The sequence below is a fragment of the Bicyclus anynana genome, chromosome 6, assembly GCF_947172395.1.
Source record: "Bicyclus anynana chromosome 6, ilBicAnyn1.1, whole genome shotgun sequence".
NCBI lineage: Eukaryota > Metazoa > Arthropoda > Insecta > Lepidoptera > Nymphalidae > Bicyclus > Bicyclus anynana.
This window is the reverse complement of record NC_069088.1, coordinates 11,870,282-11,886,577: the sequence shown is the minus strand read 5'-3', so window position 1 is coordinate 11,886,577 and position 16,296 is coordinate 11,870,282. Positions and strand designations below refer to the sequence as shown.

Sequence of the window (16,296 nt, the reverse complement as noted above, 5' to 3'; positions counted from 1 at the left end):
ATTGACTTGTTTAATTCAAAATATTTTTAATACTATGTTCCATCAACAGGTATCAGTGGATTTAGTGGTGTCGGCTAATTCAGAGAGTCTTCTACGGATGTGGTCGATGGGTGCGGGGATGTCTGTGGGAGACAGCATCGTCGGCGACATCTGTTGCTTCAGCTCGAAGGTCAGCCGTGCATCCAACGCTGCGGCGTCAAACATGCCCAAACTGCGAAGGTACGGCGCTCGTCGATATTCGGGGTGCTCTATCATCCAACGACAGTACTCTTTCACGCTTCTGTTCATAAACAAAAAGATATATATAATTTTCGAAGACGGAGAACCTTAAAAACAAAGAAAAAATGTATGGTAAGTTAACCACGGTAATCAAACCAGATTAAGAATATTGTTGATCGTTTCATATTGATCATACGAGTAGTTCTTCGGCTATACAGTTCATCAAGCTGTGATAAACTCAGTATTTAATAAAACGAATAACGAGTTACGTGGTATTTAATTGAGACAGGCGTATATAGAGGGAAGCCGGGTGAACCTGTGCCCACCCTAGGATTCTGGGCTACCGATACGGTATTCTATTATGATATACTTATAACAGTCGGGATTTGATGTCGGGGGCCAGGCTTACCTTAGAAAATAATCTTATATACGCCAATGAATTGGAGATCCTAACTTGTACTCTTCGTTATGATGACTATCAGTTTTACGATTGTTATTGGCAAATTAACATCAAAATCAAAAATAAAAACAGGTGATCTTTCCAGTCTTAAAAACTATAGACCGATTTCTTTAGGGACTGTTTTAGGAAAAATACTGGAAAGGTTGTTACATCCAACCCTAAAACGTAGCATTAAAATAAGTGATGCACAGTTTGGTTTCCGTCCTGGTCTCTCGACGGATTCAGCGATTTTCAGCTTAAAAGCAACCGTAGACTACTATGTGAGACGAGATACATCGGTTTACGCGTGTTTCCTCGATTTGAGTCGTGCCTTCGATCTCGTAAATTATAATTTACTGTGGGAGAAATTACACGATTCGAACGTTCCTGTGAAAACGGTGAATCTGTTGAGATATTGGTATGGAAACCAAACAAACAGTGTGAGATGGGGCGACGCGACATCTAGCGAATACAAGCTAAAATGCGGTGTACGCCAAGGAGGGCTGACCTCTCCTGACCTCTTCAGCCTGTATGTGAATGATCTGATCGAGGAACTGAGAAGAGCCAAGGTGGGTTGTCATATCGAGCCCACCTGCATGAATAATTTTAGCTATGCGGACGATATGGTTCTTCTCAGTCCCTCAATCAGTGGACTTCGTAAACTAGTTGCAATCTGCGAACGTTACGCCTTAGATCATGGCTTAAAATATAACGTCAAGAAAACAGTTACGATGGTGTTCCGTGCAGGCAGAGGTCCAGAGAGGATCCCTGGGGTGTTCCTTGAAGGAAATTTACTTGAAAGGGTTGAGCGGTTCAGATATCTCGGACACGTTGTGACTGAGGATCTCAATGACAATGAAGATATAGAGAGGGAGCGACGTGCTCTGTCTGTCAGATGCAACATGCTCGCACGTCGGTTTGCAAAGTGCAGCGAACAGGTCAAAGTGACATTGTTTAGAGCATACTGTCTATGCTTCTACTCATGTCAACTTTGGACAAAGTACACCAGACGCGCTATCAACAACATCAGGGTACAATACAATGATGCGTATCGTATCCTGATGAAGTTGCCGCGGTACTGCAGCGCGTCGGGCATGTTCGCGATGGCCAGAGTACCGGACTTCTTCGCGATCATCCGATCGCGAATCGCAAATTTTTGGTACCGTTTGCGATCCTCAAAAAATGAGATTCTCACCACGCTGGCTGAGTGTCTGGACTGCTCAATCTATAAACATTGGCTTTCAGTGCACCAAGAGCCTAATAGAAAGTAGCAGAACATACGAATATGTATAGATAATACCTATACTAGTTAGACAATTAAATTAGTGTAATGTCAATTTTAATTTTTTTTAATTACTCAAAATATAATAAGAACAAAACATGTAGATGTAAGATATAGATTGATATATGATAGATTCAGATATAGGTATTAGGTATATCTATTCTATTTTGGAAAAACGTTTAGCTTGGACTCTCGAACTGTAGTTAGAAAAAGTTTTTTTTTTTTATTAGTTATAAGCTCGCGCTTGACCACGATCTCACCTCTATCAGTGTAGATTTGGTCTAAGGTAGAACGCGCTTGCCTAGAAGATGCCTATTCACACTCATCTTGAAGATGTAAGATTAGGAAATACTGACTTCGGGAGAAAGTTCCATACCCTAGCCATGCGTATAAGAAACGAAGAAGCAAATCGCTTCGTATGACTTCTAGGATTGTCAATTCATCCCTTATTATGTAGGGATGGAAACCTATCCAGTGTCTTGCAGTGCGATGGTAAAAGGTGACGGTGGTACAAGCTCAAATTACTCAATACGACGAGAGGTCAAGGGTACGAACCCCACCCAATGGGATATTTTCGTACCCAATACAGTTTTTCCAACTAATTAAAAAAATGACAAGTGGTTCGTATTGTGCTAGAGATGGTGTCATCATCTTACTAGACTCAAAGCCAAATGGTACCTCAGATTAGTGATGCCATCCCAGACGGTTTTCAAAGTGACAAGTTCTTGTGGCACGTGGCGAGCTGATCTCCACATGTTCTTGGTGTCGTTGCGAGGAGCGCGCCATTGCTCCCTGGGCGGCAGGCTCCTATTGAATGCACGAAGGCGGTCACCGCGACCTTCGGCTTTTATATCCTTGGTTATCTCTCGTCCAAGAGCCGCGAATTCGGACTTCTAAAAATTAAATAACTTGTTAACCACAAAGATCCTCAATTGAACGTCTGAATTAAAGTCCGAAAGGTTAATTTTATTTTTATTTTATTTATTTAAATAACTTTATTGCAACATACAAATTCTTAGAACTAAGGATAAAATGCAGTGCAAGAGGCGACCTTATCACATGCAGCATATAAACCAATAAGACTCTTTTAATTCTTATTATATACGATTTATAAAATAACAATACATACTGTAATAAAATAATTATTGTAAAAAATATCATGTTTCCAATAAACTTAGTTATTTTAAAATATCACACGACGAAAAAAACATAATGACATCCTTAAAAACCTTGATAAGTACATAGACAAAATAAAAATCATAATCATATAAGCCCTTGTCGTAGTCGCAAAGCTGAATTGAATTAGAGTGAGACACTTTTATAACAAAACACCAATTTAATTATACTATCTTGTTTTATTATTGAGAAAGAATGCAATAAGGAATTTAAACTAACTTTCCTAATAATTATACAAATCTTATAAGTTAAGCGCTCCGTACCTCTGGATTTTCAGTGATAATAGCTATATGTTCTTTTACAGTGGGCAATTCTTTTGGAACAACCTGCAGACTTCTTGAGGCATGTGTATCAAATTCAATCTGCAATCAATCAAAATTATTAAGTAGGTATCTGTTAGAAAAAATCAATAAAGAAAGACAAAAATCATACCTGGAATAATTCTTTAATAGCTTTAGGCGTGAACAGATGCGATTGTTGGTCCCCACCCAATTGCTTCATGTAGTCGCAAAAATTGTGAGCAATCTAAGAAAATAACATAATTATTATTTGAAAATGTATTACTAAGTAATTTTGTTCTCTAAAGACTACATGAGGGAATTAAAACAAGTAGGTCTACTTACCTAGTAATTTTCGGTTTCAGAATACATAGAAAATAAAACATTTGGCATTTATTTATTAACTAACGAACGTCCATAACGTTAGCGCGAAATACATTTTTATACTTTAACAAATCCCGCGGGAAACATAGATTTTATAAAATACTATCTGACAGTGAAAGTCCCGTTTAAGTCGCTTCAGCGGTTCCAGAAATTAGCCCGGAAAACAGACAGACAGGCAGACAACATTTAAAAAAGCTTGATTTTGTTTAACTATCGTGTATATAACTATAGACACTTGAAAATCACAGTTATCTTGTAATCACAGACAGACACTTCAATTATATTTTTAAGTATTGATGTAATGATTTTTAGGTGCATATAAATAATAATTTACTTTCGATTTACTGATCCATATTCGCAATATAATCATTTATCTAACATGTATCTTCAAGTGATATTTAAAAGGAATCGCTGCACTTATTATCAGTGTATGCGCAAAAATAACAACAAATGAGAGATAATAATGACCAAACAAAATTTCCCAATCTCTACAAAACTTTCAGAAATAATAATTAAGATCCACCGATAATTATAATTAATGAAAATATTATAGCATTGCACGTGAGGAAATTTATCATTTGCTAAAATCTAATTATATTGATAATACGGTTATGATAATGATGTAAACATTGTACTCGGTCAGTGAGGTCATTCGCGCGCTTCACTAGAGTCTTTTCGTCTTCTTTTTCGGGTTCAAGGTAACGGGTGTTCCATGTAATTTGCTCTCGTTCTGGTTTCTTCAAAAATTCTTTATGTACACTTGGTTTTTCTTCTTCGTCACTAGAAAATTTAATAGATATTTTTGTAATACCTAATAGATAGATTATAAAAATCAAAACTTTATCAGATTACATTAACATTTGAATCTAACTTATTAACCTGTTTCCAAATCTCAATAAATACTTATAAATATACACTGAAAAAAATACTGATTGTCAAGTACATTTTCAGATTCTGTTTGAAACTTTGCAACCAACCCGAAAGGTATAGAAATAAGAAAAATTCTCATCATTAATTTTAGATGTATTGAATAAGTAGGTAATCTTATATGAAGAGACTATTAATTCTAGATACGAAGATATGTAACTACATTGTAAGGAAGTACTTATTACGCAAACATGCAGAGGTGTTAGAAAGATAAATGTAAGTATCACAATTATCTAATAACGTCATGTTTGCTTACTAACTGAACCAGTTTATAGTTTGGTAATAAATTATGTACATATAATGTTTTGCTCTATGGTCCAATTTATCGCTATAATAAATTTCATCCAAATTGGTGCAGTAGTTTAACCATTAAAAGGTAACAAACTGACTTACTTTCGTATTGATAATATTACTATGGATTAATATGGATTTCAAATTTTAGTCCATAAAGTCGTATAATCCATTTTAATGAATAATAATGAATAATGAAATAGCTGTAAACAATAATCAAGATACTAACTTCAGTCTGCTGCATACTGTTTAGAATGTACGTAGGTATGTGGATGGTAGAAGAGATATTGCATTGGTACTATTTTAGTATGCAACTGTAATAGCACTAGTCTCGTCAACTCTAGCTACAATAGATGGTGCATCTTGTTGTTAATGACGTCACAAAGGATAGCTCTCCATTTGAAGAGAAACTGGACAATGGAATGTGTCCTTTGTTAATTTTTCTTAATTACTGCCATTAGTAATAAAGAATTCTTTTTTGACGATTTTTGTACAATTTCTTTATTACTACATTTATGATAATTAGTTGTTACTTATTTACCATATCCTGAAATTATGAAGAGAAGCCTTAATAGCTCCGGACTCATCATCGGGAGGTCGTGGTTCGATAGAGGCCTGCTGGAGTAATGTCGTACCCACTCCTAATACAGTTGTTTCCGTCTAGCTGAATGGGGATATAAATACTGTTTGACGTACAAAAATGAAATTTGGCAGGGAGGTAGTTTATAGATAGAAGAGGTCTGCTAATAACGGATTTTGTGAGAGGGCTGGATTAAGATGTCTTAGGGCGGACAAAGTCGCGAGCGTCCGCTAGTATTATATAAAAGAAATGAATCAAAGGTTACAAATTATAAATCGTTACTGTAGTAATGTTTTAGATTTACAACAATTTACATCTAAATCATAAACCGATTTCTATTTGTCATACAAGTACGTGAGTACGATAAAGTGACTTATCTAGATAATATCGCTCACCTTGAGATAAACTCCACATCGGTGTCAGAGTCCAATTCTCGGTTTACGTAAAGGGTTTTTCTAAAAGATAACAACGGTTGCTTCTCCAGTCTGCGCGGTTTTCTCGCTGAAAATATTCATTAAGATGAAAAATCTCTCCGAACCAAAAAGTAACCAATAACTAAAAGAAGAGCAAAATAAAAAAAAAATCTATCTTGTATTTTTGTTTCTTTTCCCAGGTAGATTAAGCGAAGCAAGATCTAGAACAACATGGTGTCAATCTACTTGCATGGCGTTTCTTTTAAACGACATCATTCTTATTTTTTTAATCATCACATTTTATGAGACCCGTTAGAATATAGAACTTTGGTTTTTGACGTGAGAATGTGTTATTATTCGATGGAGCCTGCAAACTCGAAAAAAGATGACGTCATGCGTCGATCCCTCGCAATAAGGTTTTTTTTATATTATCCTAGGAATGTTACGTAGCCTAACGTCACCTAGGTAAATTGGGAGAGATGCATTATACTTATGCTTTGATAGAGCACCTATTTAGAATGATAAATAAATAATGGAGCTATTTCTATCATGCAGAAATAACATTATATTAGGTACTGTGAACTGTTATCGCTGCGTTGCAACGCCTTGCGGTGCTGACGGCTTCAGTGTGCTCGTGGCGTTCGAGCCGTCCACATCTCTTGTTGTGTAATTCTTTATGGGTTACTTGGGATATGCGGGGAGAGTGATTTAAGTGGAAAAGAGGAGTATTTGTTAACAGTCAAAGGTACCTTTAACCCTACACACAACGTTCACAAGTGCGTGACTTCACTCAAGGTCATTCTCTGCCATTCTAGGGTTTTATTTTGGTTACAGTTTTATTTGTTAATTTAGTTATTCTGACAAATTTTGTGAATCATAACCTTTGTTTGACATTAGTTTTCTTATTTTTGTAATCACTTCTGAGTCTGCTAAAAGAACTGATAGCAATGTAATACAGTAAAATTAATTAACAAATTGTCGCAGCAATTTTTTAGTATAGCATTAATATATTCTGTGAAAATGATGTTGTGAAATCAAAATACCTTCAGCGTTGTCTGTTTCCTTGAGTTCCTTTGATATTACGCCGATGTGCAATATATTACAAACTTTACTGCAGAGGTCATTTGGCAGAACTTCCGGCAAAAGGTTGATTTCTTTTTCCTCCAACTGAAATGAAAACAATTTTTGTCAAAGAACTCGAACAAGATTGTTTTGAATCTGATATGGTAGCCTAAGTTGTACACTTATAGCTACATTCTTCGTGATCAAAAGTAAAAACTTTGTCCAACTAATGTGTATTCCAAGTTTTATCTACCTACACAAGGGCTTCGCTAGGGGGATAGGGGGTGTCTGGCAGGCAGCTAGCATCTAGATATTTAAACCTACCTAAAGTACCTAGCCAAATGTCAAGCAACCCTTTGATTGGTACAATATAGAACTTCCAAGTGTCCTAAAGAACATAAAAACTTACAAATTGACTTTAGATATAGAAATAATATGTTAATTTGAATAAATAATTACATCACAAAAAGTACATAAAACAAAAGAAAAATCTTAAGACATTGTGCATAAATAACATAAATTCGATAATACTGCTTTTGGTGAAATAAAATTAAATTGGATTTAACAAAACTTTGTGAGGAGTATGAAGTATTTTTAGAGCAAGTTGACTTTTTTGGGTAATTATTTTAGGCAGGCTATACACTTCTCCACTCACAGAAGGAGACCAGAGTTTAGAACACATTTTCAGCTTGCTTAAAATACCTGCCCATAAATATTAACTAGCTCTTGGACCATAATCACAAATGTAGCTCTACGCATGCGTAGAACGATTATTGTTTTATGCTAATAAAAGATTAACACAGCTTTATACCATTAAAACTGGCTTTAATACGAGAATCACTTACCGGCCCTTCAGCAGGAGCAGACAATTCGTTGAAAACAGTATCCCAATATTTTTTATTACTATGAATCATTTCAGAACCTTCATACTTAGAGGATTTAACTTTCAAAATCTTCCGCGGTCGTTTCGCCTTACTCAAATACCTATATCTGTCCATGTTACGTAGAAAAAAGTGTGCAATCGTAATAAAATATTTTGATCACTTTGTTTATTGAGCCATGTAGATTTAATGTCCGTGAAAAACATTGTCGATAGGTAGCGCGAACACAGCGTCCGTGTAAATCTATTCGGCGTTGCTACACAACCGATGGTATTGTAAATAACTGCACGGCAGTACCTGGGTACGTTCGTTGTGATACACGCAGGACATATTCCGTTTTTTATTCCGTGAAAATGTACAGAATACAACCGCTTTACGCGCTGCAGAATTAATTTTATGCAGTGCAATGAATGGGATAATACTTTTTGCAACTGTATTGATTATATTAATAAAGTACGATTAATTTTGAGGCGGGCATCTTATTTTCGACAGAACTGTATAACTGTTTTTTTAAGCAATCCAGTGGCAATAATTTAGGGTTTATTTTATTTGATTAAGAAATCTTTTTGTACAGTAAACAGATGGGTGAAGGTCGTCTTATATTGGAATCTTTTAATATAACTTTCACTGTCAGATGTTAATTATTAATGAAAATGATTAACTTAGCTACAGTCATTACGCTTATTATTTAACGCTTCGCTGGCATTGCATAGTCATGACACCAGTGTCTTAAAGAGAGCTGGCAATTCCTGTTTATCGGTTACTAAATAAAAACATTAGATAGAAAAATTGTTCTAAATAACTCTACAATAGCGATATGCTTTGTAAGTGGCCAAAGGGAAAAGCAAGAAGGAATGTTATACCATCAACGTCTACACAAAAAGTCCTACATCGCCATAAATTGAAAGAGGGAAACTCAAAAGTACCACCTACGAGAATAAAGACAATAACGACGAATAGTCAAATATGGGGCCGGCGCAGCCCAAAACATAGGTTGGCTTAACTAGGGCTAGCATACAAAAACATTTTTCATTTCATTCAAATGATACAATTTTTGATAAAACCTGTTGTTTCAAAAATTTACATTTTATGAAAACTTGATTTCTTGCCTGTGTCTTTGTTGTGACCACGAGCATTATTTCTTAAGTTAAAATCGTCTAAAACTCTGAAATTTTCCTTATTTTAACTTTTTTTTGAACATTCTGTAGCAGATGTTCAAAGAAAAAAGTTAAAGAAAAAGATTCAAGTGTTTGTGTTTGTGTCAATCTATCTATTATATTTCGAATCAAGTAATTGTTACTCTAGTCTAAGGACCTTTTAACCTATTCTGGAATAGAGACATTAAAAAAGGAAAATTCAGATAAATGTCTAAAAATAAAGGGGAATGGCAGCCCTGTTCGAACGGGGTGTTTGATCAATAATCGCGATGTCGGCTATGCTTTTAAAACTTGTGTAGTGTGCAATTCCCTCACTGGCCGAATGCATGCCTGCGAATATTCTTCGATACTTCTGACGATAGCAATGATAATATGCAATAACACATTTCCTTATATTTTATACGACGTTACTATACCATTATTTATACATGAGTAATTAATGAATTTGAGACGTGATAGCCCAGTGAGACACGATAGCCCAATGGTTATGACCTATGCCTTCGATTCGGAGGGTTCGAATCCAAGAGAGCACGTTAAGCTATCAAACTCGGTTATTATAATTTAAATCGGATAGCTATATTCGTGATGACGAGCTGTGGTATCCGAGTGGATGTCACCTGTTCGATATGGAGGACGTAGGATCAAATCCGGCCCCGGCTTGTACCTCTAACTTTTCAGATATGTGCTTTTTAAGAAATTAAATCTCAATCGGTGAAGGAATCCTGCTCTGAGAATTTTCTTAATTCTCTACTTGTATGAAATCTGCCAATCCGCATTGGGCCAGCTTGGTGGACTATTAGCCTTAACCCCTTTTAATCTGAGAGGAGACTCGTGCTCAACAGAGAGCCGAATGATGATGATGATGATGATGAGCTGTATTCGTTATAGAGTGGAACATTATCACTTTAGCCCGTCAACCTCCATCATAGCATAGTAATGGGTCTGAGTTCCAAATCTCTTAGAGACACACTCATCATATAGATGACGATGATAAAGATAATGTTGATGATGATCATGATGATGATGATGATGATGGTGATGATAATGATAATGATTAAAAACAAAAGTTTTATAACAAAATACAATGCGCTACATCCGTTTTGAAGTCGAATAAATTCTTGGTAAATAGAGTTGACAAGTTTATTCAGTCTGCAGTTGTGCTTAACACAATATTACTGAACGTCGGAACGTCAAGTTAGCATAACACTGTTTAACTTCGCTTTGCGATAGCGGAATTGGAATAAACGCATCTTAAGCCATTGGAATTAAGAACTTGTGTACCATTTTACATGCGTCAAAATATGATTTATTAATATATGACGATGTTGTTTTATTTTTTTTGTATTGACTGTGCATTGGTGATGAGAACAGAAATTGAAGAGGCTATTCTAATATACAAAGCATACCATTTCCAATTTTGTATTTACATTTTTTTTTTTTTATTCTTTACAAGTTAGCCCTTGACAACAATCTCACCTGACGGTAAGTGATAATCCAATCTAAAATGGAAGCGGACTATCTTGTTAGGAGGAGGATGAAAATCCACACCCCTTGCGGTTCCTACACGACATCGTACCGGAACGCTAAACCGCTTGGCGGTACGTCTTTGTCAGTAGGGTGGTAACTAGCCACGGCCGAAGCCTCCTACCAGCCAGACCCAGGACCAATTAAGAAAATCTCAATCTGCCCAGCCGGGGATCGAACCCAGGACCGCCGTCATGTAAATCCACCGCGCATACCACTGCGCCACGGAGGCCGTCAATTTTGAGCGACCACAATTTGTGTACTGCAAACTATCCTTACTAATTAAATTTAAGACTGAAATAAATAGATATCTTCTAAATAATCGCGTTTTGGGCCACATCTAAACTTATTATCTGGTGAGATGAGAGGAAGGCGTGAACATTAAGTAAAAAAGAGTTAAATATTTAATCATACAAATTTACCAAGGTACCTTTGAAAGCACAGTAATGGCACGGTATAAAGATTAAAAATAACTCTGATAGAGTATAGCAACGAATTTAGTAGTTTTTTTCAATACTATATTTCGGAACTATGCACTGAATTCCTCATTTTTATTTAATCTATACTAATATTATAAAGCTGAAGAGTTTGTTTGTTTGTTTGATTGTACGTGCTAATCTCTGGAATTACTGGTCCGATTTGAAAAAATCTTTCAGTGTTAGATAGCCCATTTATCGAGGAAGGCTATAGGCTATATATTATCCCTGTATTCCTACAGGAACGGGAACCACGCGGGTGAAACCGCGCGGCGTCAGGTAGTAGTTTATAAATAGAAGACGATATTACTAAATCATTTCTCAACGCTTGCAATGAAGGCGAATGAATTCTTGGCAAATGAAGTTGGCAAGTTTATTCAGTTCACAACTGTGTCATATTTCGAGGGAACTGACGCTTAACACAATATTATAGAACATCAAGCGTAACGTGGTACAACATCGTTTAAGTTTGTCTTAGGAGGTGACAACTTGAAGTTTCTAATATGCGTTGGGATTGGATGACTTTGTTTTCATATGATATAATTAATTATTTGTGTATTATGTCCTCTTTTATAAAAACATATAACAAGCTCCTGTTTTTTAGAAATCTACACATTTAAAAAGTTACCTTAGATACATAGATACCTGAGAATTTTCTAAATTATCTTCGTGTGTGAAGTCTGCCAATTCGCATATGGCCAGCGTGGTGGACTATTAGCCTAATCCCTCAATTTGATCACAGAATCATGTTCAACAATTAGCCGAATATAAGTTTATAAAGATAGAATTTAATGTTTTTTAATTTTTATTAATTTATTTAGTACTTAAAATAAAATGGCAATATTAAATCTTCTATATTCTACGTATACCTACTACCTACCGATTAACTACCATCATATACTTTAATAAAATTGTTTACTTTAGTTTATTGAAATTTGTTCATAATTCTAATATACAGTTCTCTTTTAGTAACTTCATATGTTTGAATTTCAGTAAGTTAACAATGTATTGACACTTCGACAAATTGGGTAATAGAAAAGGACCCTCCTTGTTTGAGGACTAATACCAATTTCGCTCACTATCCATATTTGCTTTAATAAATATCGACGTTTATAGATATAGAAATCACTATTTTATATTTAGAAGTTATAATATTATGTACTAACAAATGTTTTAATTTATCTACTTCATTAGCAAAGAAATTAAGAGTTATTTAACATTTGCAAACGATAATTGGAAGAATTAAAAAAAAATATAGCCATCTTACTTCTCATACTCAGAAATAGCAACGTTCTTTGTGGACCGACTTATCGAAAAGAAATAGACTCAAATGTCTAGACACTATGTTGGAAATGCTCAAAAGAGACGCATAATTGCATCTTTTTAGTATTCTAAGTGGGCATGTTTCACCACCTTCATAAAAGTGTCGATCGTAAGTTTTGTCACTTTCTTACTTTAAGTCAAATCACAGACAAAACTTGTGAATAAACAATCCGATACTTACTTACTCATAGGTGATACTGGCCTTAAGAATACGATATATGTCACGAGTTAATATTGTTGCAGCATAAATTCTCTCGTGTTCCTGGGGATTACAGATCGGCATCGTGACGCCGCTTGGTGTAGTACACACATAAATAACATACGCTCTTTAATTTAAACAATGTAATCGTGCTGTAATCGTAAGCTACGGCAGGAATGTCATAATTCCTTGCATTAACACGGCAGCGAGTCGTGTGACGACTTAATAAGTTGGGTTGTTACCAGCTTGTGTAAATTTACCTTACCGCCCCGTAAACCGCTCGCATCCTCCCTACATTATTCTTAGCTAACGGACTAATTTATATGATCATATTGTAAGTAGACACTAAACTTGGTTATATTAACGCCAGATCATTGGTTTACTAAAAATGTCTGTTTAGATTTTTTTTGTTATATTTCTAGTATAATGAAAAATTAAATTGTCTATTAAATAAAATACTCGTACATATAAAAAAATAGTGAATACCAGTGTAAATAAAACTATATGTGTCAAATAGGGTATCCAAATTGTAATAGTGTATATATAAAGTATCAATTAATAATTATTATTGATATAAAATATCATACATTTTTAGATAACGTAAAAAATAAGTGTATTAAAACTAGGTATATATGTTTACAAACTGTTATAAACTGAAATAAGTTTATAATAAGAGTTTATCGTAAAACAGTCTCTGCTAGCTCGGAACTTGCATTAACAACACGATATAACAAATAAGAACAAATGAATATAGTTTAGTTTAGACCGCGAAGGTAGCATGGTCTGCGGGACATAACTAGTTTGTATTCGATAGTATTGAATTTATACTTGAATTTTTACAAACTTCTAATTTTATTATTGAGCTCAACAAACTATAGGGTTGCGTATTTATTAAACCAATTACGATTTATAATCAAAACATTCATCATTAAATATTTTAAGCAAATTGGGATTTTTATCGACCAGACGCTCTAATGAACGTTTGCGTTTTAGCGTTATTTCATGCAAAGCCTCGCTTGAAGTTGATTTAAGCCTATAATGTGATTCTGCATATTTTGTCAGTGTTTTGCTAATACAAGGACATTCGATTTCAGGTATAGTAAGATCCTCTTGACTCGAGTATTGTGTCTCTACGGTGTGATGTGTTTCTTTTGTAGCAGCAAACGGTACCTCGGTTTTATCAATATCTTTCATTGATATTAGTTTTGGTGGAACTATTTTTTTAGGTATTTGACCGAGTATAGCTTTCACTCTTTTATAATTTTCTTCATTGTAATCTAAATAGGATGCTAAGTTAGGAAAGTAATCTTTTTTTATATAATCACAACATTTTCTAACAGGACATTCTTGGAGTCGTGAAAAATCGTCAATCAATAGTGATTCTTTTGATGACTCAGCTTGGTCCATTTTACTATTCGACGATTCGCCATTGGATGTCGTTGTCTTTGGTTCAATTATTCTTGATTCACTATCCGATAATAGTCTGCTAGGAAAATAACATTTGCATATTTGTGAATTCAAAAAAGCTTTTATATTTTCGTAACCATGACACTTAGCATAAAAGTATTTTCTATCTAATCTAAAATAAGGCAGATCTACACTACACGGCAATGTATCAGAACTTCCATAATGTGGAGACGCATTTTCAGCTAAGATATCACCAAATAAAACAAATGGTTTATTTATACAGTCATGAGTTTCTTCATTGATAGTCGGAAATATAAATTCATTTAATTGTTCTTTTTCTTCAAATAAAACTGTAGATGTGTTATTAGGATTTTTTTGTATCTCATTTAATTGTAAAATGACTATTTTTTCTAGATCTAACAAAAACGTAGTTTGTTCTGGTAACAGTTTTAGTGAGAAACTTATGAATTTCAAAAATATTTGGAGAATTTTTTTAATTTTAGTTTCGTATTCCTTATTAATATTTTCTATCGGAACATCTTTTTGATATAAAACATCAATTTCTTCTTCGTTTTCTTTTATTTTCTTTAGTTTCTCACTTATTTCAGAACTTTGAATATACTCTAAAAGCATTTTTTTCATTAGACACTTTTTTCTTTCTAAGCTCATAACATACATAGTACTAGTAAGTCTCTCTGATTCAATTTGTTTGTAAAAAGCTGTTACTGCGTCATTCCTTTCATTAAGAACTTGACTTATCAATGTATCATTTCTGTATAATTCATTATCTAGTAAAAGTTTGTAGTAATTTTTCATATTTTTCATTTCAGCTATATACTTTTTAGTAAGTACGTTTACTAATATTTTTCTCTCTTTTTGCAACTTTTGACGTATTTCATTGTTCAAATAAGATATTATATTAGCACGGGTACTTTGCAAAACCATTTCTATTTCAGATCGCATATGCATTTCTAATTCTTGTAACGATTTTCCATAAAAAATTGATACTTCTTGTTTCATAATGTCACTTTTGTATTTGAATATATTTTCAAACAAAGCTTGAACTTTTTTGATAACTTGTTTTTTTTCATTTATTAGTATATCATTCCATGCCGCATCGTTGTCTTCTAATAGTGTTTTCAAAGAAATTAAAAACTTAGCTCGTTCTTTGTCTAATACTCCATTGCCAATCGTTAATATGCCTTCGTGTGTTTTACCTCTGGTAATTTTTGATGTGAAAGGTGGTTTCAATTTAATTTTGCCAATAAGTAAATCGCTCGGAGATACCCATTTATCCATTTCATTATCATTTTTATCTTCATTAGGTTTTATTTGATGTTTTGTATACTTGGAAGGCTGGTAACAAGTGTTATCAAAATACATTTCAGCATATGCACTCGTTACCCTCTCCCCGTTATTCAGAGTATTGTGAATATTGTGATGTTGAATGTTAAAACTACAAATAATGCTATTAAACAACGAATAAAAGCTTATAATTGTAAATTATTTATAAAACAAACAAATACACCTAAATTTTTGACAGATGTAAAAATATTTGTCAGTATAGTACTAAATTTTTATTAATTTTATGTGAAAAAAGGTTCTTATATTCACAGAAATATTTGGCGGAGATTTTTAATGATAATAATTTTTTTCATGATATAAATAGTTTATACAATTAATTTGTTTAATTGTTATTTGTTACAATGGTTGATAATCTCATCTAAATTCATTCTTGCATTACTAACTAAAACAATTATTTCAGTGATTGTTTTCAGAAAGTTTCTTTTGTGCTCGGAAATTCAAATAAGTGTGATGGATTCACAAAGGAACAGTTTGGTATTCAGATGGGTGTACGTGTCGACGGCCTACCTGTGATTAGTAGCTACGCTGTAGGGTATTACCCCGCCTCGAAATTTAATTAAATACTTCCTTCAACCCACCTAATATATTTTCATTTAATAGCTTCAAAACTAGTGTATTTTAAATCATTGTTTTAACTAAAACAAGCAACATTATCTGATCACGTATTAGTAGTTTAGTACGATACAAAAACGCTAGACTTCTTGTTGCCACAGACTGCTATACTCGTACAATAAATTACGGACATATCTCGACTCCATTCTCATTACGGATGCGGCAATGTCCGTTAGAGTTTTGTCATAACTCAGTCTCGGTTAAAATTATTTCCGTTGGCTCTGATGAGAAAACTAGAGGTGGAGAACTGGAAATGTAAGCATTCGCGCAACAAGCGGTGGAATAACGACGGGACATATTT

At 34.2% G+C, this 16,296-nt stretch overlaps 2 protein-coding genes across 2 annotated transcripts; both read right to left on the bottom strand.

Annotated features, from left to right (window-relative positions):
- Positions 1 to 42: 42 nt before the first annotated feature.
- Positions 43 to 8,056, bottom strand: LOC112051147 (uncharacterized). Its single transcript, XM_052882197.1, has 8 exons — positions 7,872 to 8,056; positions 7,033 to 7,122; positions 5,972 to 6,077; positions 4,414 to 4,558; positions 3,549 to 3,641; positions 3,380 to 3,478; positions 2,619 to 2,833; positions 43 to 280 (listed from the first exon to the last, which is right to left on the bottom strand). The coding sequence occupies exons 1-8, from the start codon at positions 8,047 to 8,049 to the stop codon at positions 43 to 45; spliced, it is 1,164 nt and encodes a 387-aa protein (XP_052738157.1). The 5' UTR covers positions 8,050 to 8,056.
- A 5,455-nt stretch (positions 8,057 to 13,511) lies between these two features.
- On the bottom strand, positions 13,512 to 15,401 carry LOC112051148 (uncharacterized). Its single transcript, XM_024089652.2, has one exon. It carries the CDS (start codon positions 15,399 to 15,401, stop codon positions 13,512 to 13,514), a length of 1,890 nt encoding a protein of 629 aa, XP_023945420.2.
- Between the last annotated feature and the right edge of the window lie 895 nt (positions 15,402 to 16,296).

Coding starts and splice junctions, on each gene's coding strand:
- LOC112051147 (XM_052882197.1), bottom strand. CDS start 8,049: ATGGACAGATATAGGTATTTGAGTAAGGCGAAACGACCGCGGAAGATT. Junction 2,834..3,379: donor TTATCACTGAAAATCCAGAG/GTACGGAGCGCT, acceptor TTTAATTTTTAG/AAGTCCGAATTCGCGGCTCT. Junction 281..2,618: donor GATGGCATCACTAATCTGAG/GTACCATTTGGC, acceptor GTTTATGAACAG/AAGCGTGAAAGAGTACTGTC.
- LOC112051148 (XM_024089652.2), bottom strand. CDS start 15,401: ATGTATTTTGATAACACTTGTTACCAGCCTTCCAAGTATACAAAACAT.